This window comes from Schistocerca piceifrons, chromosome 5, assembly GCF_021461385.2.
Source record: "Schistocerca piceifrons isolate TAMUIC-IGC-003096 chromosome 5, iqSchPice1.1, whole genome shotgun sequence".
In the NCBI taxonomy this organism is placed as follows: domain Eukaryota; kingdom Metazoa; phylum Arthropoda; class Insecta; order Orthoptera; family Acrididae; genus Schistocerca; species Schistocerca piceifrons.
Genome location: NC_060142.1, coordinates 384,081,303 through 384,107,798, shown reverse-complemented (window position 1 = coordinate 384,107,798; position 26,496 = coordinate 384,081,303). Strand labels below are relative to the sequence as shown.

General features: G+C 47.1%; 1 protein-coding gene across 1 annotated transcript in view; it reads right to left on the bottom strand.

Moving 5' to 3' along the window:
* Positions 1–26,496, bottom strand: part of LOC124799005 (adenylate kinase isoenzyme 5) — a 466,936-nt gene that overhangs the window by 202,907 nt on the left and 237,533 nt on the right. The window contains exon 4 of the mRNA XM_047262541.1: positions 5,795–5,937. Within this exon, the coding sequence (XP_047118497.1) occupies positions 5,795–5,937 (143 nt within the window). The remainder of the gene's footprint in view (positions 1–5,794; positions 5,938–26,496) is intronic.

The following is a 26,496-nucleotide window of genomic DNA, read 5'->3' as shown; positions in this document are numbered from 1 at the left end:
CTACGAGCTTCTTTTTAAGCTCGAGAGGTAATACTCTTTTATACTTCTGCAGTGAATAAAGTGATGCTGACACCTTCTTACAGACTGCAGTTGTGTGTTCAGTTCATTCTATACGATGGTCCAGAATTATCCCCACATTCTTACGAAGAACTGTTGACTGTATGTAAGATATGAGTGGTATCATCGTATAGTGGAATATATACTATTATATGGTATTCTACTATACCATTGTATAGTAGAATATCCAAGTCGACAGTATCGAAACCTTTGCTGAAATCCATAATGCACATAATAAGCGCCTCTTGTTGGCCCATAGCTTCTTTCAGTTCGTCAGTCACTTTTATAAGAGAAATCGTCAGGCTGCGATTTTTTCGGAAACCACATTGGTATTCATCCGAAAGGTTATTTGCTGTTAAGTAATCGGTAAGCGGATTGCGAAATATGTACTCTAAAGTCTTGAATAATGTTGGTAAAGTACAAATGGACCTGTAGTCAGAAGGCTCTTTGGCAGATCCCTTTTTAGGGTCGAGTCCCTTTTTCAGGCCATTAGGAACAAGCTGGAGGACAAAGAGTGGTTAAAAACATGCATTATAATATACAGTAACGGCTCGAAGAGGAAACTGAACATTTGTATTGTAATATTGTCGTGTCCTGCAGTTGTAGAACGAATTCCCGTAACTGACTTCCTGACTGTGTTACCAGCTGCAGAAAAATTTTTTCGTTTGTACCGATAACAGACACTGAAAAGGATTCGATGGTTTTCGTACTTGTGTTTTGGTCAAGTAGAGATGAAGGCGTGGCGAAATACTTATTTACATCCTCAACAGGATGAGCTGCACATCTGGGTTTGTCTATTTCTGGCCTCGTAGATTTTTCCACAAGACAGAAGGCCAGTGACTATCCTCAGTTAAAGAATGGGCGTGTCCTAGTTTTGCAATTTAGGTTAAGTAGTGTGTAAGCTTAGGGACTGATGACCTTAGCAGCTAAGTCCCATAAGATTTCACACACATTTGAACATTTGAAAACATTCGTTAGCCATCTATATTTAAATTTCCTTTATTTGAGGTACATTTTATTCCCAAACAGGACGTAATCTCTGGAGGTGAACATTTACTCGGGTTATCGGAGAGAATGTCTGCTGCCAGTTTATTTATTTATTTTTTTAATTTAATATTTCTGTCAGGGTCTTTTGATTTGGAAGATGATTAATTTATTACCCACAGAAGAACGGTTTCGACAAAGTGCTTCGATAACGATTATTATTTTTGTACAACGACCAGTGAATATTTCATTTTTCCATCTGACAGCCAAGTAACGACGCAGGCTTCTAAACTCTTAAGACGGGCTGTCAATTCGACCATCTGCTGTCAATTGTGTTTGTCCTTCGTTCTGTTATTTTGCTTTAAGAAGAGCAGTACGCCAAGATACACGTAAATTAATTTTCATTATAAAGAACTACACTTTTTGTTCTAGCTATACACCATAAATGTTTCAGTTCTCAAAAAGGAATTCTCGTCACGGCACGTGGACTCTGAGAAAGATTTACAGTTTCATTTCATGCCATTTATTTCTTGATTACCTTCTTTTTTGCTGTAAACGTCAGAAAATTATGAATCACCCTTTGTCGGGACACAACCTTTACGTTTAAATTTAACTAAACCATTGAAGCTCGCCGACGAAGGATCTTTGGGTGAGCTGAGAGTGGAGAAGGGGGGCCCCTTTATAATTAAAAAGAAAAAAAAAAACAGTTACACGCTGTAATCTCAGCTTACAGAAGAAATCAATGTGCTGCGAAGTCAATACACAAAATTGCGACAAAGGATTTTATCTTTAGTCTAACATAAATGACAAACAAGCACATACTGCCATATTTAATTATTACTGTGAAATACAGGCTCACGGGAACGTGAAAACAACTATTTGAGTACAGAAGATGATAAAAGATGGCTTTAGGAAACAAAAGAGAAAGGTAATACTTGCACTATAAATGAATTCATTGATACCTTCTCATGAATTCGAAATTTGTATGTGATATTATGTACTGCCTACCACCCAAGAGCTTAAAATGTTTGACCGACATGATCTAACATAGTTCTAACGAAAACCAAGTGGCGTTGAGGAGAACTAAGATTCTGGAGTCGCTGTCTAGTTGATTGGAGCTCCCGTCCGACCGTTTTAATTTAAGCCTTCCCGTGGTTTGACAAAATAACGAGGACAAGAGAGATTTCTTCCATGCACCCATCGGCAACTGAGAAATTTTTCTATTCTAATGGCGTCGTTATCTTTCTGGGTTTTTTTTTCGCGACGAAACAATAGGGCTTGAGAGTATTTGGTTTGTTTTAAGAACCTTGATGCAATCTGTGGTGCAGTCTACACCCGAGTACTCGTGCCAGATATCGACAAACCAAACATGCTCCTTGGTATCAGAGCATCGCTGGTAACACCAATGAGAGGGAAATAGCAAGACACGCCCACGGAAGTCCGCGCCACCGCCGGCGCCATGTCTTGAAAAGAGGGCAGTTCTACGCCAGGTTACGTTCCAAGAGTTTCTACAGAACAGTGCTTCGAATTGCATTACCGACGACAATTTATTTCATCACATGTGTTAGAGTGATCCTCTCAATGTATATACATGTGCCTACGCTCTGACTCACAGTCACAGCAATGAAGAAGTTCATAACAAAAGATAAGTGTTCATTTTCATTGTAAATGTGTTTCAGTGCTTACATTTTATGCATGCAACAATTGTGTTTCTTATCACCTGTAGAACCTAGTTCATTTGTGACAACCCATCACAACACATTCACTTCTTCGTTTACGACTTCTCTGTATCGTTAATGAAAATCGGACACCATCTTAGGGCGAAAAATACTTTCAGCATTCTTGACAGGGGGAATTTTCTGACCTAACCAGTTCATCTTCAAACACAATATTCTAATTACATCTTAACTGGTACATCCGTGTAATAAAAAAATTTATTCAAATGGCTCTGAGCACTATGAGACTTAACTGCTGAGGTCATCAGTCCCCTAGAACTTAGAACTACTTAAACCTAAACGTAAACTACCCTAAGTACATCACCCACATCCATGCCCGAGGCAGGATTCGAACCTGCGACCGTAGCGGCCACACGGTTCCAGATTGTAGCGCCTAGAACCGCTCGGCCACTCCGGCCGGCTCGTGTGATAACCCTAGATTTCGTTATCCTTAGCTATACTGTTAGAATACCTGCTTGGGTCACTTTCTAACTGCTTGAGTATTCCTTTAATTCACAGGCACAGTGACACAAAATATGATACCCAAAAAGAACAAAATTTCATAGCTCTAATATTAAAATTTAGGCTCAGTCACCTTTCAGTATGCTAGAACACCTGAACTGGCGCGTTTTGAAGGTGCATGTTTCCATCATTACTCTACAAGAAATTCATAAAGGGGACAAAAATAAAAATGCATCCCTTTTATAAGATTCTTATAGAGTATTTCTGATAAGGACGGCTTGCTCCTTCGAAAAGCATCAATTTTAACGCATATGCATTGTGAAAGGTGGTTGAGCCTACATTTTAACGCTGCGTTTAACAACTACGACCTCATAACCATCACTAATAAAATCAAGCTTCCTGACTTTGATATGGTCTGGTTGAATTGTGTGACCCGCTAATGTTGATAAGCCCCTTATGACTGTCATGGTGTCAACTAATTATCCTTCAAAAGGTTTGGTAATGCAACAACATTCACTTGAGCAGAAAGCGCCCTAGCGGAGGCCATTGTCTGGGACATATTGTAAAGTGATGCTGACAATTGTCTACCATCGTAGGAAGCATTGTGCTGAGGCAGTCCCCTACCATCAATTCACAAGAAAAAATTTTCCACAACACTGCCCACTTTTCTTCTTTTGTGGTAACTCTTGACAGTTACTTATGAACTGATATAGACAAAAATTAATTATAGGAGCTCGAGCTACTGGCCGCAGTCCACACATATAATTATGTAGCTGAGTCCTATGGAGAAACATGCGGAACTTTCCATGTACGCTTTACAATGCCCAGAACGAATATCGATGCAGTCAGGTGTTCATAGATTCTCTGGCTGGGTTGATGCATGGTCCTGTGGAGGATGGTACCATCATGTGAGGTGCTCATGTCTTCTGATGCGATACCACTGGTAAATACCACGGCCGGACGCTTCTGTCTCTCTCGTTCAATCCAGAACGTTCTCTAAGTGCCACAAGATAATACTCACCTCTGCCTGATCTGTTTACATTTCCCCGATTCGGACCACTCTTTGGGCAGACTCCTCATACTTTACGAGTACCTTCGCTGTTCCTGGACTTTGCTACTGGCCAATACTTGACTAAGTGAACTCTGTTGTGACCGGCCACGCAGAACTGTCTATTTGCTCCAGTGATTTCCGCATCAGCAATGTCTGTGCGAGTGATCACAAACTTTGTTTCCACGTATTTCCGACTAGGATACGAAAGTGTTGATTTATTTAGTGAACATCAGTAAAATTACAAGCAAAAAGCAATGCATTTGATTCCGGAAGCACCCACTGTCTGTACTCTTTCCCTGCTACACAGGGCGAAGAAAAATTCGCTTACTTGGACTTCGCAGCGCGCTTCCTCACGTACTAGTAATACGAAAATATCTCTCAAAAATTTTCGTCCTGCGCATATTTCGGGCAGTAAATGGATGTTTAGGAATAGCAATCTGGCAACATTTTAATCACGTATGCAGTAACTACCCCTGTCAGCACATAGCAGTAGTGCTGTGCAGTTGGTGCAGTGGATAGCATTTTGGGTTAGCATGCAAGAAGTCAGGGTTCGATTCTGGGTCAAGGCTTATTTGTTTTTATTTGCTAACAGTAGTTTCCGTGGTACGCTTCCTGGCGTCTCAATCGACATACAGTGATTGCAGTGGGTGTTCCACAAAACATTTGCAGTTACGTGCTACGAACACAGAAATGGAAATGAAATCTTTTTCATTAGTCAACTTTTAAAGAAACCTTTAGCACCTCGCGGACGCGAATTGTTTCACGCCACTGTATCTACTAAATTTCAAACCAGTTTTGAGTGTACACTCCACCGATGGTCCCGTCGAAATTATTTCCAATGCACGCTGCTAGCCGTGCTGGTGACGTAAGGCACTTACGAAAAGTAATGGACCTGTGAACATAGCATAGTTGGTATTAATCGATGGGAACATTGGGGGAGGGTAACACGAAACAGGTTTGGAAGCTAATAGATGCAGTGGTGCGGAACAATTCGCATCTACGACGTGCGATAGGTTTTTTTTTTTTTTTTTAAAGATGACCAATGAAGACGACTGTATTGCCGTTTCTGTGTTCGTAGTATGTAACTCCAAATGTTCTGTAATCGCTTTATGACGATTAAGATGCCAGATACTGTATTACGCAGACTACTTTTAGCAAATAAAAACAAATAAGCTTCGACCGAGAATCGAATCCCCGACTTCCTGCATGCTAACCCAAAACGTTCTACATTGCACCAACTACACAGCACTATTGCTATATACTGACAGAAGTAATTACTGTACACGTGATTACAGTGTTGCCAGATTGCCAATCTTTCAAGTCCATTTACAGCCTGAAATATGCGTTGCATGTGAGGAATAGCGCTACGAAGTGCGAGTGCGCTAATTTTTCGTCACCCTGTATAGCTGTTGCCTTGAACTTTGTGTAGACGTTTCTACAGAACTATCCACAAGAAAGCACACAGCCCTCGAGCATCCTGGGCTGGTAAAAACATGGCCAGTAAAGGCACGAGCAGCGGTCTTACCTTCTCGGTGTACTCGACGACGTCACGCATGCTCCTGGGGTATCCGGACACCAGGTAAGTCTTGGCGGCGGGCGCCATCTTCATCTCTAGCATCAGCACCTCCGTCACCGTCTTGCTCGACAGGTGGCCGAAGTCCTTCATGTCTGCGCAGTCAACGGGGAACAACGTTGTAAACCAGAATTCAAATGACTGGGCAAAATCATTGTTATTATTGTTCTTTGAAGTTAACATGAGGATAGTAGAAAGCTAACTTTTTAAAGTAAAAAACTGCTAACGACTGTACGACTATACAGAGGTCAAAATCAAGCATCCACCTAAGGTTAAGTACCAGAGAACTAGAATGAGTCTTTCACTCTGAAGTGAATTATGCAGACACACTGTTGCAGATTGAAAGATCCATTCCACAAATAATCCCCAAGCCTGTGGCTTAGCCGTTTATGCATGACATCGTATATTTCACGGATTATAGTCTGTAAGATGTCCCCGCTTTACTAAACTTCCTGAAGTGTCTCAGTTTAGTTACTGAGTCCATAGAAGATGGCATAAGGGGCGTACAGCATCTGAAATTTACAAAGATTAAGACAATGCGTCCTTGAATTATCTTAGTGAGTCGTCGCCTAGGATTTCCTCCTACCTATTTTATTGCAGAGCGCTCGTAGTTGATGTCGCTCGCAAAATCACTACTAGCGCTATCGGATTCTCTGAAAAAGGCAATTCTATAATATTCTGTAATTTCTAACTGATTATGCGGCAAGCTATATTACTGGAAACAATGTTTGTGGTTGCACTTATGATGTGTTTATTTACGAAAACACACCAGACAGGGCTAGTTCGGAATGTGTCTTATCGGCAGCTGGTGACTATGGCGTACACTCTGGATGTCGTACTTATAATAGTGAAATATCGTAGCTGACCGGCCAGCGTTGCCGAGCGGTTCTAGGCGCTACAGTCTGGAACCGCGCGACCGCTATGGTCGCAGGTTCGAATCCTGCCTCGGGCATGGATGTGTGTGATGTCCTTAGGTTAGTTAGGTTTAAGTAGTTCTAAGTTCTAGGGGATGATGACTTTAGCAGTTAAGTCCCACACTGCTCAGAGCCATTTGAACATCTGCACATGCAACATAAAATGTGAATCTGGAAAAACGCAGGACAGCTTCTGTGAAGTTTGAAATCTAAGAGATAGGTGTAATTGCGCCAGCCTAGGCAAGAAGGATGTATGTCATAGAAATGCCACTTGCTGCAATATGCTGGCGCAGCATTACACTACAGCATCCACTGGGCATCGTCGGCCGTCTGCCAGTGCCCAGCCACTTACTGAAGGAACTGACACTTCATCACGCGTCGTACATGACATTTGTGCCAGCATCATCACAGCAAACCCGCATTGGCGTCTATAAATACTGGCCGTCCAGCTAGTCTGGTCATGGGATCGAATAGGTGAGTCATTGGGTTCGTGTCCGCAGCTGCGATATCGCTACCGCTCCACCTTCTTCCCCGCCTACTGGGGAGTCTAGCCACAACACTGATTGGTTGAGGGTTGAAGAGAGGCCCTCCTAGCCACCGAGCCACTGGCCGTCCGCCACTGGAAGATGCTGCCGGTCAGACCCAGTCTGCTGCCGGATATCTGTACTCCCGTCGTCAATAGCAGATGGGGCAGGCTGTCACAGCCCTTCCAGCAGTTGGCATGGCCATAACAGCAACCAGGAACTTTTGACATGCTAGTTCATTCCGCCCCCGGGTTGCAATGGAACTACCAGCTGCAGGTGTCTTCAGGGCAAGTTTTTGCACTGGCATTTGTGTCTTCAGGATAATGATTCACAACTGAGATCCGTGGGCCGATACTTGCCTTCCAATCCCTACCAGCTGTTTGTTTGAGCTACTACACTTCACATCAAAATTATAGGACCCCTTTTTCGAAACCCCTTATTGCCTCTCATTGTTACGCGTAAGTTTGAAATTTAGTTCAGAGGTGCCAACAACCCCCCCCCCCCCCCCCCTAGTGGTACAAATGCGTGGCGCCCCGCGACGTCACACTCGGATCTGACCACGCCTCAAACACCAAGGTGTCGACGTATGAGAAGAAACGGTCACACTGCGGAAGTTTATATGAGGTTAAGGTGGGTCAATTATGTCAAATTGGCATCAAATTTCACCAAACTTCTGCCCAACGCTACCGTGGACATGTTCCACGATGGGAAGGTCGTCACAGTCCCTCTTATCAACATTTGACGACTCTGTGATGGAAGTCAGAACAGCGACACCCAGCTTTGAAACAGGGTTTTATTGTGGTTAGCCGAGGAAAGCATTTCAAACGAAACGCCTCAGGGAGTGGCATAAAGGGCGTCAATGAAACCACCCCTTTCCCTGGGTCTCTGATTCCTCCGCGGAAGTGAAACGTAAGTATGTGCGAGAATAAAAACGAAAATCGTCCCTCTAAGACCCCCCAACCCCGCCACAGTTCGGCAACACTCTCTGTGCCACCCACCCAACTTAGTTGCGCACGTTACAAATGTACCCGTCGGAAACGTTGAAACTAATTTATCCCGGTGGCTGCTCTAGCGCTTGAAGGCAGGGAAAACGTATCCAAGGGATATCTAAGGATTTGATTACCGTCAGACGTTATAGCAGCGCCGAGTCTGAACTGGTCTCAGAATTTCTGACAGGTACATTTTTAACGTGTTCAACAAAGTTGCATGGGTGGCAGCCAGGTTGTTGCCGAACTAAGGGGTCTTAAAATGACGCTTTGCCGTTTTCTTCACACTACGGCAGAGCGCAAAAGAAGAAGGTTAAAAAAGCGTAAGTATGCTTTGCTGCTTCGGATCACATTCAGATTTCGATCAATGGTTTTGAACGGTCCCTACTGGTCCCAACTTGGACACGAGAGTAAAAATTCTGACCGCGCTGCAGTCTAAAAGGGTGCGATCGCGTTCAGTGGGGATGTAACCCAAAAATGTCCTCAGAGAAGGGTTGAAACGCCCGAGGTGTCAGCAGTGTCAGTGGTTGTCAAGAACTTCTTCCTGTTGCTCGTCGAACTACGAATTGTTATTTTTGACCGCGATATGTGTGGGAATCAACACTCCAGGAGAAGGGGTGCTTACATTGACGCCATTTATGGCACCCCCTGAGGCCTTTTCGTGCTGATTCTGAGCCACGTTGTGTCTGGTACGTTTTCCTCGGCCAGCCATAAGAACACCGCGTGGTTTCAACACTGGGTGTCGTGATTCTGACCTCCACCGCAGAGACGTCGAAAAAAGGTGCGAAATGTTGGTAAGAAGGGCTGTGATGCCCTTCCCACCCATTTTAACTCACATGAACCTCCGCATTGGGGCCTTTTCTTCTCATTTGTCGACACCCTGGTGTTCGAAGAGTGGTCGAGCCCGAGGTTGACGTCGTAGGGCGTCACGCTTTTACACCATTGTACGAGATGAAGGTTGTAGGCACCTTTGAGCCAAATTTCGAACTTATGCATCGCAATGTGAAACAGTTACGGGTTTTCAAAAAGTGGTTTCTTAATTCCGTTGTGCAGTGTACTACGATATACTGGGAAGTATTAAAGGGATTCTGCTGTCATCGAATGGCTTTTGACTCACCGCGACCCACCATCGCCCACTACAGCATACCCACAGATATACAGTCGGTTGCATACAGTAAGTTGACGAGCTGTTGTCAGAGCCTTTTCTACATCTCAGAAGGGACCTCACAGCGAGCTTAACGAGAGTACTTCTCTCCCGACCTGCCAGCTGTTTTCCTGACGGTACCCATTACCTGCCCATAGTCGGAGCTTCCAACGAGAAACATGTCATCCGCGGTGATTACCCGGACTTGGCAGGGAGCACTATCACTAGCTCAACAGATTACTGCTGTCTCAGATGTGCTATTAGGTACCGTCTCATACCAATTGCTAAGACGTAATGGAATAGCCATGTGGCTGGTACCAATTCTGAAAGACGCGAACCCATCACTTTCAGCCACTCACCCATGACCGAGGACAAATCGATTAGGTGTTGCTTATCAGAAGACGCGGTGACAACGGGGTTTCCATGGGAGTCCAATGGCACCAAAGGTACGACAGCCTTAGCTAAGCTACCCACCGTCGCCGTAGCACATGGCAGCAGCCTGAAGCTTGGCCAGCGCAACCTCTAGCTGTTACCCGACAACGGCCAATTCATATTGTGTCCGCACCCACCAACCACAGCCCATATACAACAGCTGCTTTGCAAAACTACGTATCATGAAAATATATACCAACCGAAGCTGTGGTAGATTAAAAACTAGGTACTGGTGCTGCCGTTGGCTATTGCTCACTGGTCAACGGCTAAGATTTGCAATATTCGCAAATTCAAATTTAATCGGGCTATATTGACGAAACTTGACTACAAAGTCAGCTTACGGGTTGCCAACGCTCGTAAAATACGTAATCATCTGTAAAAATAAATTAGCACTCCTGTAGGCTGAGGTGAGAAATGCCATTGGATGCCTCCTGATATTGTGTCAAACCTCCTTTTGCCCTGCGTACTGCAGCAACTCGACGTGGTATGGACTCAAAAAGTCGTTGCAAGTCCCTTGCGGAAACATTGAACCAAGCTGCCTCTATAGCCGTCCATATTATCGAAAGTGTTGCCAGTGCAGGATTTCGTGCACGAACTTACTTCTCGATTATATTCCACAAATGTTGAATGGGATCCATGTCGGGCAATCTGGGTGGCTAAATCATTCGGTCGAATTGTCTAGAATGTTATTCAACCCAGTTGCGAACAGTTGTGGCCCGGTGACATGGCACAATATCATCCATAAAAATTCGATCGTTGTTTGGGAACAGGAAGCTCATGAAAGACTGCAAATGGTCTCCAGCAGCCGAACATAACCATTTCCAGTCAGTGATCTGTTCAATTAGACCAGCGGTCACAGTTCACACCATGTAAACAGAGCCCATAATACACTCCTGGAAATGGAAAAAAGAACACATTGACACCGGTGTGTCAGACCCACCATACTTGCTCCGGACACTGCGAGAGGGCTGTACAAGCAATGATCACACGCACGGCACAGCGGACACACCAGGAACCGCGGTGTTGGCCGTCGAATGGCGCTAGCTGCGCAGCATTTGTGCACCGCCGCCGTCAGTGTCAGCCAGTTTGCCGTGGCATACGGAGCTCCATCGCAGTCTTTAAAACTGGTAGCATGCCGCGACAGCGTGGACGTGAACCGTATGTGCAGTTGAAGGACTTTGAGCGAGGGCGTATAGTGGGCATGCGGGAGGCCGGGTGGACGTACCGCCGAATTGCTCAACACGTGGGGCGTGAGGTCTCCACAGTACATCGATGTTGTCGCCAGTGGTCGGCGGAAGGTGCATTTGCCCGTCGACCTGGGACCGGACCGCAGCGACGCACGGATGCACGCCAAGACCGTAGGATCCTACGCAGTGCCGTAGGGGACCGCACCGCCACTTCCCAGCAAATTAGGGACACTGTTGCTCCTGGGATATCGGCGAGGACCATTCGCAACCGTCTCCATGAAGCTGGGCTACGGTCCCGCACACCGTTCGGCCGTCTTCCGCTCACGCCCCAACATCGTGCAGCCCGCCTCCAGTGGTGTCGCGACAGGCGTGAATGGAGGGACGAATGGAGACGTGTCGTCTTCAGCGATGAGAGTCGCTTCTGTCTTGGTGCCAATGATGGTCGTATGCGTGTTTGGCACCGTGCAGGTGAGCGCCACAATCAGGACTGCATACGACCGAGGCACACAGGGCCAACACCCGGCATCATGGTGTGGGGAGCGATCTCCTACACTGGCCGTACACCACTGGTGATCGTCGAGGGGACACTGAATAGTGCACCGTACATCCAAACCGTCATCGAACCCATCGTTCTACCATTCCTAGACCGGCAAGGGAACTTGCTGTTCCAACAGGACAATGCACGTCCGCATGTATCCCGTGCCACCCAACGTGCTCTAGAAGGTGTAAGTCAACTACCCTGGCCAGCAAGATCTCCGGATCTGTCCCCCATTGAGCATGTTTGGGACTGGATGAAACGTCGTCTCACGCGGTCTGCACGTCCAGCACGAACGCTGGTCCAACTGAGGCGCCAGGTGGAAATGGCATGGCAAGCCATTCCACAGGACTACATCCAGCATCTCTACGATCGTCTCCATGGGAGAATAGCAGCCTGCATTGCTGCGAAAGGTGGATATACACTGTACTAGTGCCGACATTGTGCATGCTCTGTTGCCTGTGTCTATGTGCCTGTGGTTCTGTCAGTGTGATCATGTGATGTATCCGACCCCAGGAACGTGTCAATAAAGTTTCCCCTTCCTGGGACAATGAATTCACGGTGTTCTTATTTCAATTTCCAGGAGTGTATTATTGAGCCACCACCAGCTCGCTCAGTGCCTTGTTGACAAACTGGGTCCATGGCTTCGTAGGGTGTGCGCCACACTCGAACCCTATCCTCAGCTCTTACTAAATAAAATAGGGACTCATCTGACCAAGCCACAGTTTCCCAGTCGTCTAGGGTTCAACTGATATGGTCACGAGCCGAGGAGCGGCGCTGCAGGCGACGTCGTGCTGCTAGCAAAGGTACTCTCGGCAGTCGTCTGCTGCCATAGCCCGTTAACGGCACGTTTCGCCTCACTGTCCTAACGGATACGTTCGTCCCACGTCACACATTGATTTCTGCGGTTATTACACGCCGTGTTGCTTGTCTGCTAACTATGACAACTCTACGCAAACGCCGCTGCTCTCTTTCGTTAAGTGGACGCCGTTGGTCACTGCGTTGTCCATGGAGAGAGGTAATGCTTGAAATTTGGTATTCTCGGCAAACTCTTAACATTTAGGATCTTGGAATATTGAATTCCTGACCAATTAAGGAAATTGAAATGTATCTAAATCCAGCTACCATCTGTCTACTAATTCCCGTCGTGCAGCCACAATGACTTCGGAAACCGTTTCACATGAATCACCTTTGTGAATTTGAGAGCACACCCTATGCGCTGCCCTTTTGTACCTTGTGTACACGACATTACCGCTGTCTGTAGATGTGTATATCGCTATCCCACGGCTTTTGACACCTCAGTGTGCACCGCGGAATAAACAGTTACAGTTCACTTCTACAAAGATTCAGATAAGAAAATGACTAAACTGAATGCTGTGTATAAGTTAGATACTGCTGCTGGTTATTGGCCACTGGTCAACAACTAAAGCACTACACACTGTAACTTCCGGCAGGGTGTGGGTATGGCGAATGCCCGGTGAACGTCATCTGCCAGCATGTGTAGTGCCAATAGCAAAATTCGGAGGCGGTGGTGTTATGATGTGGTCGTGTTTTTCAAGGAGGGGCCTTATACCACTTGTTGTTTTGCGTGGCACTATCACAGCACAGGCCTACATTGATGTTTAAGGCACCTTCTTGCTTCCCGCTGTTGAAGAGCAATTCGGGGATGGTGTTTGCATCTTTCAACACGATCGAGCACCTGTTCATAATGCACGGCCTGCGGTGGAGTGGTTACATATAATAACATCCCTGTAGTGGACTGGCCTGCACAGAGTCCTGACGTGAAACCTGTAGAACAAATTTGGGATGTTTTGGACCGCCGACTTCGTGCTAGGCTTCGCCGACCGACCTCGATACCTCTCCTCAGTACAGTACTCCGTGAAGAATTGGCTGCCATCCCCCAAGAAACCTTCCAGCACCTGACTGAATGTATGCCTGCGAGAGTGGAAGCTCTCATCAAGGCAAAGGGTGGGCCAACACCATACTGAATTCCAGCATTACCGATAGAGGGCGCCATGAACTTGTTAGTCATTTTCAGCCAGGTGTCCGGATCTTTTGATCACATGGTGTACGTAGTTTGAGACTGCAAGTGAAATTTAAAATCGTCTTTGACAATACGATTATGAAAAAGTGTAAAAACTGGAGAATGCGTAGTATACCAAAGTGAGTGAGTGGCGGGAAAGGAAAAGTGATGACAGGTCAAATATATTCCGTTCCAGTTCTACAGTGTCAGTCCTTTAATGATAAAATAATCAGAGGCATTTGTGCTCTCTGCGTCTAAATATACAGTAAACTGTAAGTTTCTGGAGAAAAGAAAGTATTTAACTTAATATCTTATAATAATAATAATAATTACTATTATTATCATTGTTATTATTATTATTATTATTATTATTATTATTATTATTATTATTTTGTGTGTCTCAATGGGGGAGCGCAAGGTTTTCAATTGGACGCCATTTCGTCTACTTGCGTGTCGCTAGTCTACCACAGCTATCCAATGGGGAAAAGGGGACCTACAGTTAAACGTGGAATTCAAGTCAAGAGCTGTTTGTGGCGACTCCTCACATCGTGGAGAAGTGAAGGCCTGTGCCCGTGCACACAAAATTTTTACAGTGTTGCCGAGATTCGACCGTGCAACCTCGTGGTTTCCAGGCAAGCGCTTTGCCACTACATCACCTGGCCCGACATTTGTCTAACGCCATCTGGCTAAAATATTTTACTTGATCTGCAAGAAACACAAAACTCATATTTTTGTTAGCGGTGTGCTGAATACATGTGTTGATAGTTTTAGCATTTCAAGTACTGTATACATTGACGCGTTATTAACACAGAATAATTTTAATTAATTTTTTACTGGGCTCTAATTACTGGAGCATGCAGGTCTCTGTGAGTGGTTTACAATGCACACAAAGAACACACAACAACAAGGAAATCAGATAATCTATTAAGGAAAGTACTCATTTAGCAAATGAAGGCGTCGACTTGAAGGCGACTTTCAGACTCAAGTAAATGAAAGGAAGAGTTGCGTGGTTATCCTTTATGAAGAGCTCAGTTTCGAAGGTTTAAACACTTTCAGTAAGACTATATGCTTGGGACGCTGTTGAACTACCTTTGCCTTAAGCACTGTGTTCGGAAATAGTTTGAAGTTACGGGTAGCTCTCAAAAACATTGTCATTTTTTTCAACTTATGCTACTAGCCGCGGAAACCGGTCGTGTTTTAAATGAAATTGCCCAGGCTTTTGCCTTAAGTAGTGTAAAGAAAGCACAGGGAATATGGCAACCATTCTTACTACTGAATAATAGATGAAAGGAGCTTGAAATTCTATTATTTGTGCTGTAAAACTAGATACGACGATCGAAGCGAAGACTAAATTAAAAGAGAGACAACATTCAACATAAAGCTTTCCTTATTAAAAGCAACTGTCTCACATCAATTATGCACCTAGAACTGGGGAAAAGGCTTATAGATCTATAAATTTTGAGCATGTACTGTAAAAAAGTAAATTAATAACGATCTGAAGAAAATCAAAGATGCGAAGTCTGATGGCGCTTGAACTGACACAAATTAGATGTGCAAACCGGATAAAGTGCTTGAGCACTACATAATTTTATGGCACGACATGTTACCGGAATGATGTGGCTCAATGATTAAGTTGATAAAACAGTAGAGAAGTTCGGATCACTGTAGCTTGTGGCAGTTGTCAAGTACCTCAATGTTAATACTAGTCTTTTGTAAACTCTTTCCGATTTGCCCATTACGGTGTAATTTCTCTTTACAGCAGGGGTGTGCAACCTTTTAGCTTCCCTGGGTCATAATGGAGGAGGACTAGTATTTTTGGACCATACATAATTTACTTAACACTAAAACACTATGAAAACAAAGCCACACACCGAGAGAGAGAGAGAGAGAGAGAGAGAGAGGGAGGGAGAGAAGGAGAGGAAGGGCCGGTCGCAGTTATGGTGAAGGTGTGGTAAGAGTTCCAATTAAAAAATTCATTTTATCACAAATTTATATCAACGTTTTTTTTCCATATCGTGTGACAGACTCGTACTTCTTGGGTCGTATTGATACTTGCTTTGGAATGCATGCAGCTCGCAGGGTTGGACACAATGGTTATACAGTGCGGTCAGATGATTGGTTGGTTGGTTCGGGGGAAGGAACCAAACAGAGCGGTGATCAGTTCCATCGGATTATGGAAGAATGGAGAAGGACGTCGGCCGTGCCCTTTCCAAGGGATCATCCCGGCATTTGCGATTTATGAAAATCACGGAAAACCTGAATCAGGATGGCCGGACGCGGGTTTGAACCGTCCTCACGATTGCGAGTTCAGTGCGATCAGAAAAAGGTTGAAAAGCTTGCAAGGGTGTTGGAGGATAGGTTATGCCGAGAAATAATTGTTGGTAAAAAAATTCGATACTTTGCGCCGTTTCCGTGATAATTAGTACTGAAGTTAGACAATCAGACGGCTTCGTGCGTCAAATTCAAGCGGCTCACCACAGACGGCGTCGCCAAACGTTTTCTTCGTTTGGTTTCCTTACACTGAACAAGAGAGCGATACAAAAATTGGACGTGGGACGATAGTAAGGATTGAGCGACAGGCTAAGCACTCTCTTCAAAAATGGTTCAAATGGCTCTGAGCACTATGGGACTTACCATCTTAGGTCATCAGTCCCCTAGAACTTAGAGCTACTTAAAGCTAACTAACCTAAGAACATCTCACACATCCATGCCCGAGGCAGGATTCGAACCTGCGACCGTAGCGGTCGCGCGGTTCCAGACTGAAGCACATAGAACCGTTCGGCCACACCGGCCGGCGAGCACTCTGTTGCGCTATCATCAACGCTATGAGAACAACTGACGCTAATTGTATCTGGCGGGTAGCTCGAATTGGCGCATGCAACGGCTTAATTGGCTAACTTCAGTGCGAAGTAAATCGGAAACGGCGCAACGTATCGAATTTGTTTCTTAATTATTTTTCAGCACAGCTTACCCTACAAATCGTTACAAGCTTTTCGCAATGTGCCTGACCACGATGTGATTTACTGCAACAACACAAAGAATGCGTCTTCGTCCTACGCAGTTACTAGTTTTAATTCTCAATATTAAAATGCGAAAGCGTTACATGTTTTAGAACTAACGCTTTTGTCCATATTCTCAGTACTCTTCTTTTTCTTTCTATAACTTCCGAAATGATAGCACCAGACATAATAACTATTTTACAAGCAAATTTGATTAATTTCAACATGGCTATAAAATATTCTGCACTCTCAAACTACTTATTCAGAACTGTGCGAAAGCTGCATTGTGGCTGTAGGCAAGGGGTGCAGACAATCGTTACGAAACTGGTCTTCTCCGACAAACCTGAGCGCTTGTAAAAGACCGTTTTGGCTTGCCGTAGGCACTAGTCATTCCTTGGAAACATTGTTAAGGTGGCGAGAAATGATGCCTGTATGTGAACTTAAAGCAGAGGGAAGAGTGGCTCAGCCCTTCGGAAAAGCAATACCTTGTGCAAGGATAGTGCACGCTCTCAAAAATTTGTGTTGTGCGTTTGGTGGAACCAGTCATTCTTAATCATGGACTGCTGCCATGAAATGAAACGTTTAAGTGCTGCGGATATTTGACTGCTAAGACGACATGCTGTTGCTATGGAAAGCAAAACACTTGGAAAACCTGTGTTGTGAAACCACGATAATGCACACCCGCATACGGCCAGAATCACCAGAGTTGCGATTATTGACCTTGGTTGGGAACCGCTTCCTCACCCTACGTATTCACCAGATCGGTCCCCTCTAATTAACATCTATTCTGGTCTCTAACAACAATCAGGGGCAAGTGTTTCATGATGCTTTTCTTAGCAACTGGGTAACAGTTTTCTTCGGCATAGGATTCCTGCCTGAACCTACCACGCGGCTATTTTCAAAGATGGAGAGTACTGTACCAAGCAGCGTTTTCGTCTTGTTATTGTGCACTGTATTGTAATGTAGTGTATTTAAATACTAATGAAATAAAAATGACTTTGTACAAATGGCACGATTTTATGCACTCAACAAATACCTTGAAGCCATGCTGGTCTGTTTACATAAAATATTTTGCACTTTTCTTTGTATCCAGTTTCATCTGTCAACGTGACATGATCTCTTTAACCCATTTTACTTCTACCATAATGGAATTTAATCTCGGTTCCCGTACTAGCAGCAAACATAAGGGGCAGTCAAATGAAAACGAGACAGATGTAATAAAGTAAGTAAACTTTTTATTAATACAAATGTAATCACTACAGCTGTTAATACATTTTTCCCACTGTAAGACAAGACGATCAGTCACTTCAGAGGAACCAAGATTGTCCCCAATCAAGCACTTCTTCGTCCGAAGCTAATCTACGGCCACGAACATATTTCGTAAGGTTTCCAAAAAAAATGAAAATCGCATGGCCCATACACATGTTGGCAAATCAGTCTCGACTACGCTGCAGAAGTTTCGCTGGGAAGCCATTACAAAATGGTTCAAATGGCTCTGAGCATTATGGGACTTAACATCTGAGGTCATCAGTCCCCTAGAACTTAGAACTACTTAAACCTAACTAACCTAAGGACATCACACACATCCATGCCCGAGGCAGGATTCGAACCTGCGACTGTAGCGGTCGCGCGGTTCCAGACTGAAGCGCCTAGAACCGCTCGGTCACTCCGGCCGGCAAGCCATTACACATTCACCATACAGTCACGATCTCTCCCCATGCGATTTACATATATTTCTGTGGTGTGCCTTCTTTCCAAGACACAGTTTTGTTTCATCAGTTAAATTGGTTTCGCAACAGTTGTGACATCGTCAGGGGGTTTTCCTTCTATAGTTTCTTTTGTTACAGTATATGTGCGCTGTGGCTGTCAATCAAAAGAAGTCACAAGTCTATGTTAATACATCATGTCATCTACAGCACAAAGATGTTAATTCAACGTGTGGATCGATACTTATTATTTATTTTTATTATTATTTCATTTTGTAGGATATAACTTATTCTACTCAAAAAATTTACTAAAGACATTGCTTTATCATTTCTTGTTGCAGACGACGCACCTTATTAAAATACACTTGCGACGGATGTCATTCGACAGCCAAAGGGTGCACATTATATAATAAAAGGACCTGTGGAAGAAAAACCCACTGAAAATGCTACAACTGTAGAGAAACATGCTTGACTAATAAAACAAAATTTTTGTTCTCGCAAGGAAGAAGGAACAATTTAATTAATTAACGTTGCATGTCGTTTACTAGAAAGTTTCGAGTATTAAAGCACTAACGACAAGGAAGGCAAGCTACAGTTCAGTGTCCCTTGATGAAGCGAGTTTATTGGGAAATCGACTCTGCTCTGGCGTCCTGGCAACAGAGCAGCCTTGTTGCCGCTTACTACGCGACAGGCAGTCAGCTACTTTACGTACTCTTAGTTGCGTGTCACTCACTGATGTAAACACACAGGTCCTTACCAGACACACGTAACGAGAATATGTTTTCCGCATACGGTGAGCTGAGTAAGCATACGTCGAAAGTAAAGTTCGGACAGTTATGTACCGGGTGGTTATAATTAAAGTGCAGCTACTCACGAAGGCTTTGTGTGGACTGTAAGTATCTCATGGCAGCGAAACTTGCTAGACATGCTAAACGTTAATGAGGAACCGATTCACGCCGAAAAACAAATTACTTTCCACTGTGAGCACCAGGTGCAAATCTGGCGCTGTACTCGTACAGTGTTTGTATGACGATGTGACATCCACACTGCCATTTGACAAACCATAAAGTGAATGAAAAGTGTGGCTTTCGAGAAGAGAGCGGTGCGTTGTTAGTGAAACTGTCTGATGTGAAAGGCAGCAATTACAGTGCAACATTGAGACAATATCTCCGACTGACTGGTCTGAGAGATGTCACTAAATAGGGTGAGTAAAAGTGCTTGTGAATCCACCACAAATGAAAACATTCCTATACCTTGAAGAGGAAGGCATCCTATCCCGGTGTACGAAGCTGCTGTCGCTGTAAGTGACTACAGAGCAAGTGACCAGGCTATTGTTAGTGCTCGTATAGTGTCACGAGAATTGTCCACCCCATTGTCAACACTACGGGAAGTTTTGTCGTCTATTTTACACTAGTACCAGTAGAAGATCCAGACGGTGCAGCAACTGAAATCTCATGATCAGCAGCAACGTTCTGAATTTTCTCTTCAGTTTGTGGCATGGCTATAATTTGATGGCATGTGATCGGGCAATATTCTATGTGGTGACGGGACACATTTTACACTACAAGGTGCAGTGAATATAGAAAACTACGGAATTTTAGGCTACTGTTAAACAGCGTGTTTTGTACGAGGAGTCGTGTGGATTCACAAGCACTTTTACTCTCGCGTCTTTCTTCTTTGGAGAGAATACACCAGAGGGCCTCTCAGGTCTACCGTAACGTCTGCAAGTTGTCGAACCTCCTTGTACATATGATACCTGTTTTGGTGGGACGCAACAGTGTGTAAATCACGGTTTTCATGCAGGATGTGGAAACACCTCATGTAGCTCGCTCAGTGAAAGATTTGCTTTATTCAACCTTCCAGGAACACATTATCTACAAAGAATTTCGAGATGCATGGCCTGCAAGGTCACCTGATCTGAAGGCCCGTATAGAGAAACACGTTGCTCAGCTCCCCTGGAAGTGCTGTGAGCAACTGGTGATCGCGTCGTTTTATACATGCAGCATCTCATCGTTGTCTCCGGTACTCATATTGAACAACTTGTATAAGTGTTAGTCAATAATAAAATCAACATTGTTTTACCTTTTCTACGCACAACCCGTTCCTAATCCATTACAAACGAAAACATTTCTATCCGTCTTTCTTGCATTCACAGCGCCAGACTGGCACCTAGTGGTCAAAACTGGAACCAATTTTTTCTAGTGTCAGTCGGTTGTCCATTAACACGTTAGAATATCTACCAGCTTTTGCTTCTATACGAGAATTATAGCTCACACTGGACCTTTGTGAGTAGCTGCAGTTTTAATATAATCAGCCAGTATACATCGTCAGCAGTAACGATATCTCCCTAGAGTTATTTTTACACTTGATGATTTTGCCTCTTTAGAAATTTTTGTGTTGAGTGCTAGTAATTCCAGAAGCAATTCATAATATCCATCCAGTGTTATATAAGACTTTTTTTTTTGTTCGATGGGTAATACTGAGGAACTGTGTCGAACATAACATTGAGAAACTGTGTCGAACACCACCCGGAAGGCGGAAGCGCGACATAAAACTTTGTCTAACGTACCTCATAACTTGGCCCTTTTGCAAAGCATGCTGCGAGAGTAAGCACGCGATCTGCGCCTAGCTTATTGGCTGTTGCGAGGGGGTGGAGGGGAAAAAGGGGGGAGGAGACGAGTGACGAGAGGTGTAGTAGAGAAAGTAAGATTCTTTTTTCTCGCGGCGTAATCGACATCGCATTCACGGTGATTACTGTAATGTTAAGCGTGTTGTATTCTTCTGCAGATAAGATTGGCAAGTGGCAGGAAACTTCCATCTGCAACTTTACTCCCTGAAAAGAGCCAAGTATGTTGTGCATAAAGTACTGCCCTCTGGACCTCATCCCAAAAAGACCGCGCTGAGTTCACAATATCGCTGTTTGTGGAATCTGTATTGATTCTAACAGCAGAGATTTTCGGTCTTCAAAGACGTCATACCATGTGAGAATGAAACGTTTTCCATAGTCCTACATCAGACTAATGTCAGCGGTATACACCATCTGTCCAAGAAGCTCCGACACAGATTGTAGTCCAGGCGTATGAGCGACGTCAGAGCAGTAACTACGGTGGCAGCTTGAACTAACAACTGTGAACAACAGCAATGACTTATTTGCAGGCAGTGTTAAAAAGTGCACGTGGGTTGTAGTGTGTCAGTCGAGCAATGAAATTAACTTCTCTAAACAAAGTATTCAATATTCTCCAGAGTGTTTTGTAGAAGAGAGAAGTATGTGCGAATTTCGTTCGGCATACCTCGATTCCTGCCCAAAAAACACGATGCAGGGATGCCTGGAGCGACTTGATTGAAATGAAAAAACGCGGACAATATTTTTCTGAAAAATATCATAACGGGTGATAAGACTTGGCGTTATCAACACGAAACAACCACAAGACCACAAAGTGCAGAATGGGTCACTGATGGTTCGCCGAGACCGAAGAATGTGCGAATGTGACGCACGAGTTTAACATCTCAAAGAAGGATTTTTGTGACAGTTTCAGACGGTTATTTGACCGTTCTTTGTGTTTCACTCCAGTAAAGGAAGACTATGTAGAACATTACAGCATTAAAATCACCCCTGTGGTATCGATAGCTACGATGCCACAACGTAGGTGCGCTCTCGTAGGTTGGCACCACGAGAGCGGACGAACACCGCCGACCACAGCGCCCTCTAGGCCGACGCTGTGGAGCTCTACGAGCGCCGCTCCACATTCAGTCCATTTGATCACGAGTAGACGACCAAGCAACATTGTTTCTATTTCATAGTGGGCGAGCCACTACAGATTTTGCCTTTGTAGCTTCTAGTAGCTGTTAGCTTTGATACCTGTACGGCTTCGCTCCTACGTGCTCATCTCAGCCAAAGTTAAGTAACCGTTTATGTACTCATATTATTTTTAGTAAACTTCACATCTCCGGCGGTACACCGCAAGGTTACCGCCCTTCGATAGTGCCATTTTCGCGCTAATCGAAGTGCTAGGGGTTCCAGGTGCCAGCCAGCCAGCCAGCCAGCCAGCAGTTCCCGGTCCCGGTCCCGGTCCCGGCCTGCAGCAGTGGTCCCGCAGCCAGCCAGCCAGCCAGCCAGCCAGCCAGCCAGCCAGCCAGCCAGCCCTCCGGTGGCAGCAGCAGTCCAGCCAGCAGCAGTCCAGCCAGCAGCAGCAGCAGCAGCAGCAGCAGCAGCAGCCGCCGCCGCCGCCGCCCCGGCCCCGTCCGCGGCAGCAGCGTCCCTGCCTCTCGCCGTCGCCGTCGCCGTCGCCGTCGCCGTCGCCGTCGCCGTCGCCGTCGCCGTCGCCGTCCCCCAGTGTGTGTCCTGTCCTTTTAGTGCTGTGTTTTTCTTTCTTCTTCTTGTCGTCATGTCCGCCCCCACCACCACCGTCACTACTACCACCACCGCCATCGTGTATACGTCCCCTTCCGCCGCCTCCACCACTATCACTTGGTGTGCCCAGTCCCACCCCCCTCCTTCCATCCCTCCCCTCCTCTCTATCCCTTCGCCCTCGCTCTTTGTCTCCCCATCTCCCGCCTCTTCCTCTCGTTCTGATCCTTTCCCCCCACTCCCCCAGCCTGTCACTGCAGCTCCGGCTAGAGTGGTGGCCCGTCGGGCCACTGCCCACGCCCAGCTCTCCCCATCGCCTTCGCCATCGCCATCACCGCCACCACCGTCATCATCGTCACCATCACCATCACTGCCACATTCGCCTGCACCGTCACAGTCACTATCTCCGGCGCCGACTGCTGCGTCCGTGCCGGGACCTGTCCCTTCCCACCACCTCCCCATCGTTCCCGTCCCTCCTGTCACCACCCGCCCATCTGCCGCTGTCAAACGCCCTAGTGGCGCCTCCACTTCCTCTGCTCCTAAAAAGGCTCCACCCCGCCCGCCATCCCCACCCCAAAATGCCATGGACGTCTCCCCACCAGGCCCCGCTCCCTCCTCCTCCTCCTCCTCCCCCTCCCCCTCCTCCCCACCCGGTCTCTACAAATATCTCCTGTCTCGTCCCGATCCTTCCTTCCTCGAGGCCCGGAATCTCTCCCTCCTCCTCCGCCAACATTTCCCTGGCGTCCCCATCTCTCTCCTTACTCCCAGACGGGATTCTGTTCTTACCTCCTCCCCCAGCCCAACCCTCCATACTGACATCCTCTCCCGCCTCCCCATCACCCGTTTTGGTCCTCACGCCTCCCTCACCCCTGCTCCCTCCCCATCTCCTACCCGCCAACCCCAACCCCCGCGTCGCCCGCCGACCCTCACCGCCGTGATCACTCGGCTTAGCCCGTCGATCACGGAGGAGGAGGTGCTGGCGGAGCTGAAGGCCCATCCCACCCTGGAGGTGCGGGCGGTCCGCCGCATTTTCAACGCGACCGGCCCCACCCGCCTTATGCGGGTTTTCTCTGAGGACGCCCCCTCCATTGACCGTCTCCTGAAGGAGGGTGCCCTCCTCTTCAATCAGCGGTACAAGGTCGACCCCTCCCGTTCCCCCCCTCAATCCCTGCGCTGCCAGAGATGTCTGCGCTACAATGCACATCCAACAGCAGAGTGCCGCGAGGCCCCCACCTGCCCGCATTGTCGGCAAGCGCACTTCCTCCGGCAGTGCCCCAACCTCCAATCCCCTCCCTCCTGTAATACCTGCAGCCTCCCCCACCCCACCTACTCCCAAAAGTGCAAAGCCCGACCCCCTCCCACCACTCCTGAACTCACCGTACCTGTCCGTCCCCTGGACGCCCCCACCCCTCCTGGCAATTCCCTTCGTCCCCCCCCCACTGCTGAGGACATCATCAGGTTCCTCACCATTGTCCTTCAAAACGTCCATCCCTTTCAGCGCCCCCACACCTTACAACAGATCTCCCTCGCCGCCCGTTCCATATTCCACCTTAAAATGTACGCCACCTTTTCCAATAACCAGGCCCATTTCACCTTCTCCCGCCTTGACACCCTCGTATAAGTCCTTATCATGGCGCGACAGCATCGTATCCTTTTCAACAATATCCGCTCCCTTCCCGCCAACAAGAACCTCTTCCTGCACACCCTTGCTACCCACCGTGTGGATGCCTTCCTCCTCAATGAAACCTTCCTCCAACCCCACCACTCCATCCACACCTCCCCCTATCTCCTCCACCGCTCCGATAATCCCCTCCCAGTTGCGCGTGGCGGAGTTGCCATTGGCCACCACCGCCAGATCCCCGTTCGGCTCCAGCCTCTCCTTCCCGACCCCACCGAACACCTGATCCTTAGTCTCTTCTTCCCCGGCCTTACCATTACCTGTGCCACCATCTATGTCCGCCCCAACGCCCCTCTTCCTTTCGACTTCCTCTCCCACATCGACCGTACCTTCTCCTCCTATGTGATCGCCGCCGACCTCAACATCCATAGTCGCTCCGCTGCCCAGTTACGGCGGTGGCATCGGTTCCTCTCCTCCCTTCAAGGCGACCTCATCCCCATCCCCCAGCACACTCGTCCCGAATCCAACTCCACTCCCGATGTTATCCTCTCCTCCCCCAACCTCCTTGGTCGCATTACGGTGGATGTCCTGGAGCCTATTGGTAGCGACCATCTCCCTGTCCTCCTCACCGTTTCAGACGGCCGTCGCCCCCGCCCCGACCCTCGTCATGACCCTCCCCCTAAGTACATCCATGACTATTCCCGTGCCAACTGGAATGCCTACCGGGATACCCTCTCCACTCAGGTCGATAGCCACCCTCTCGCCTACCGCCGTCCCGATGATGTCACCCATGCCGCCTCCTTTCTCCAGCAGACCTTGTCTGAGGCCGTGGAGGCCCACGTCCCTACTGTTGCCATCCACCCCCACCGTCCTACCCTACCACCACAGGCCGTCCTCCTCCTCCGTGAATCCCGTCGTCTCTACCGTGCCTTCCTCCGCACGCGTGACCCGGACACACTACGACGCCACCGGCAACTACAGCGACACATTCGAAATTTGCTCGCGGCCAAGAAACGCCGGGACTGGCGACAGACATGCACCCGTTTAACTGCTACCCTCCCTATAAACTCGTCCAAGTTCTGGACCGCTTTCCGTCGCCTTACCGGAACTAAACCCTCCCCCTACTATCCTCTTCTCCACGATGATCACCCCTTCCCTGACGCCCTTAGTAAGGCCAATCACTTTGCCTCCTACCTGTCCGATGTGTTTTCCATCCCTGATGATCCCCAGTTCGATTACTCCCTCTTCCCAGATATCCGCGATCGAACTGACACCTCTATCCCTCCCCTCGCTCCTGGTTTCCAGTACTTGGACAACATTCCACACACGGACCTTAATGCCCCCATCACCACACAGGATCTCATCACTACACTCCGCACCAAACGTAACACCGCTCCTGGTCACGATCGTGTCACCTACCGTCACCTTCGTGAAGCTCCTGTCTCTTTTCTCTCCACCCTGGCCAGGCTCTACAATGTAGTCCTGTCCACTGGTTACTACCCCGACCTGTGGAAAACCTCCCGTATCCTCATGTTCCTCAAACCTGGCAAACCGCCGTCCGCCGTCTCCTCCTACCGTCCCATCAGCCTTACCTCGGTCTTCAGCAAGGTCCTGGAATCTATCCTCACCCGCCGCATCCACCAGCATCTCCGCCAGCACCGCCTCCTCCCCGTTACCCAGTGTGGCTTTCGGCCGTCCTTCTCTTCCGACGATCTTCTCCTTCACCTCACTCATCTCCTTTCCGAACAGCTCAATTCCCGTCGCTCCGCAATCTTCCTCTCTCTTGACCTCGAACGCGCATATGACCGCGTATGGCATTCCGGTCTCCTCTTCAAGCTCCAAACCTTCGCCCTTCCCATTAACTACGTTCGTCTGATCGGTTCCTTTCTCTCCCGCCGTCCTTCCTATGTCACCATCCATAACACCGATTCCTACACCTTTTTCCCCTCCGCCGGTGTGCCCCAAGGCTCCGTCCTCTCCCCCCTTCTGTACTTGTTGTACACGGCGGACATGCCGCCGCCGTCACCCCCCGTCCACCTTCTCCAGTTTGCCGATGACACCGCCTTCCTTGCCCTTGCCCCCACCCTGCGACGCTCCCAACACCTTCTCCAATCCCATCTTGACCGGTTCACCGCTTGGTGCAACCAGTGGTTGCTCAAGGTCAATCCTTCCAAAACCCAGGCGATCATTGTAGGCAAAACCACTCCCTCCTTCCGCCTCCTTGATTTCTATCTCACC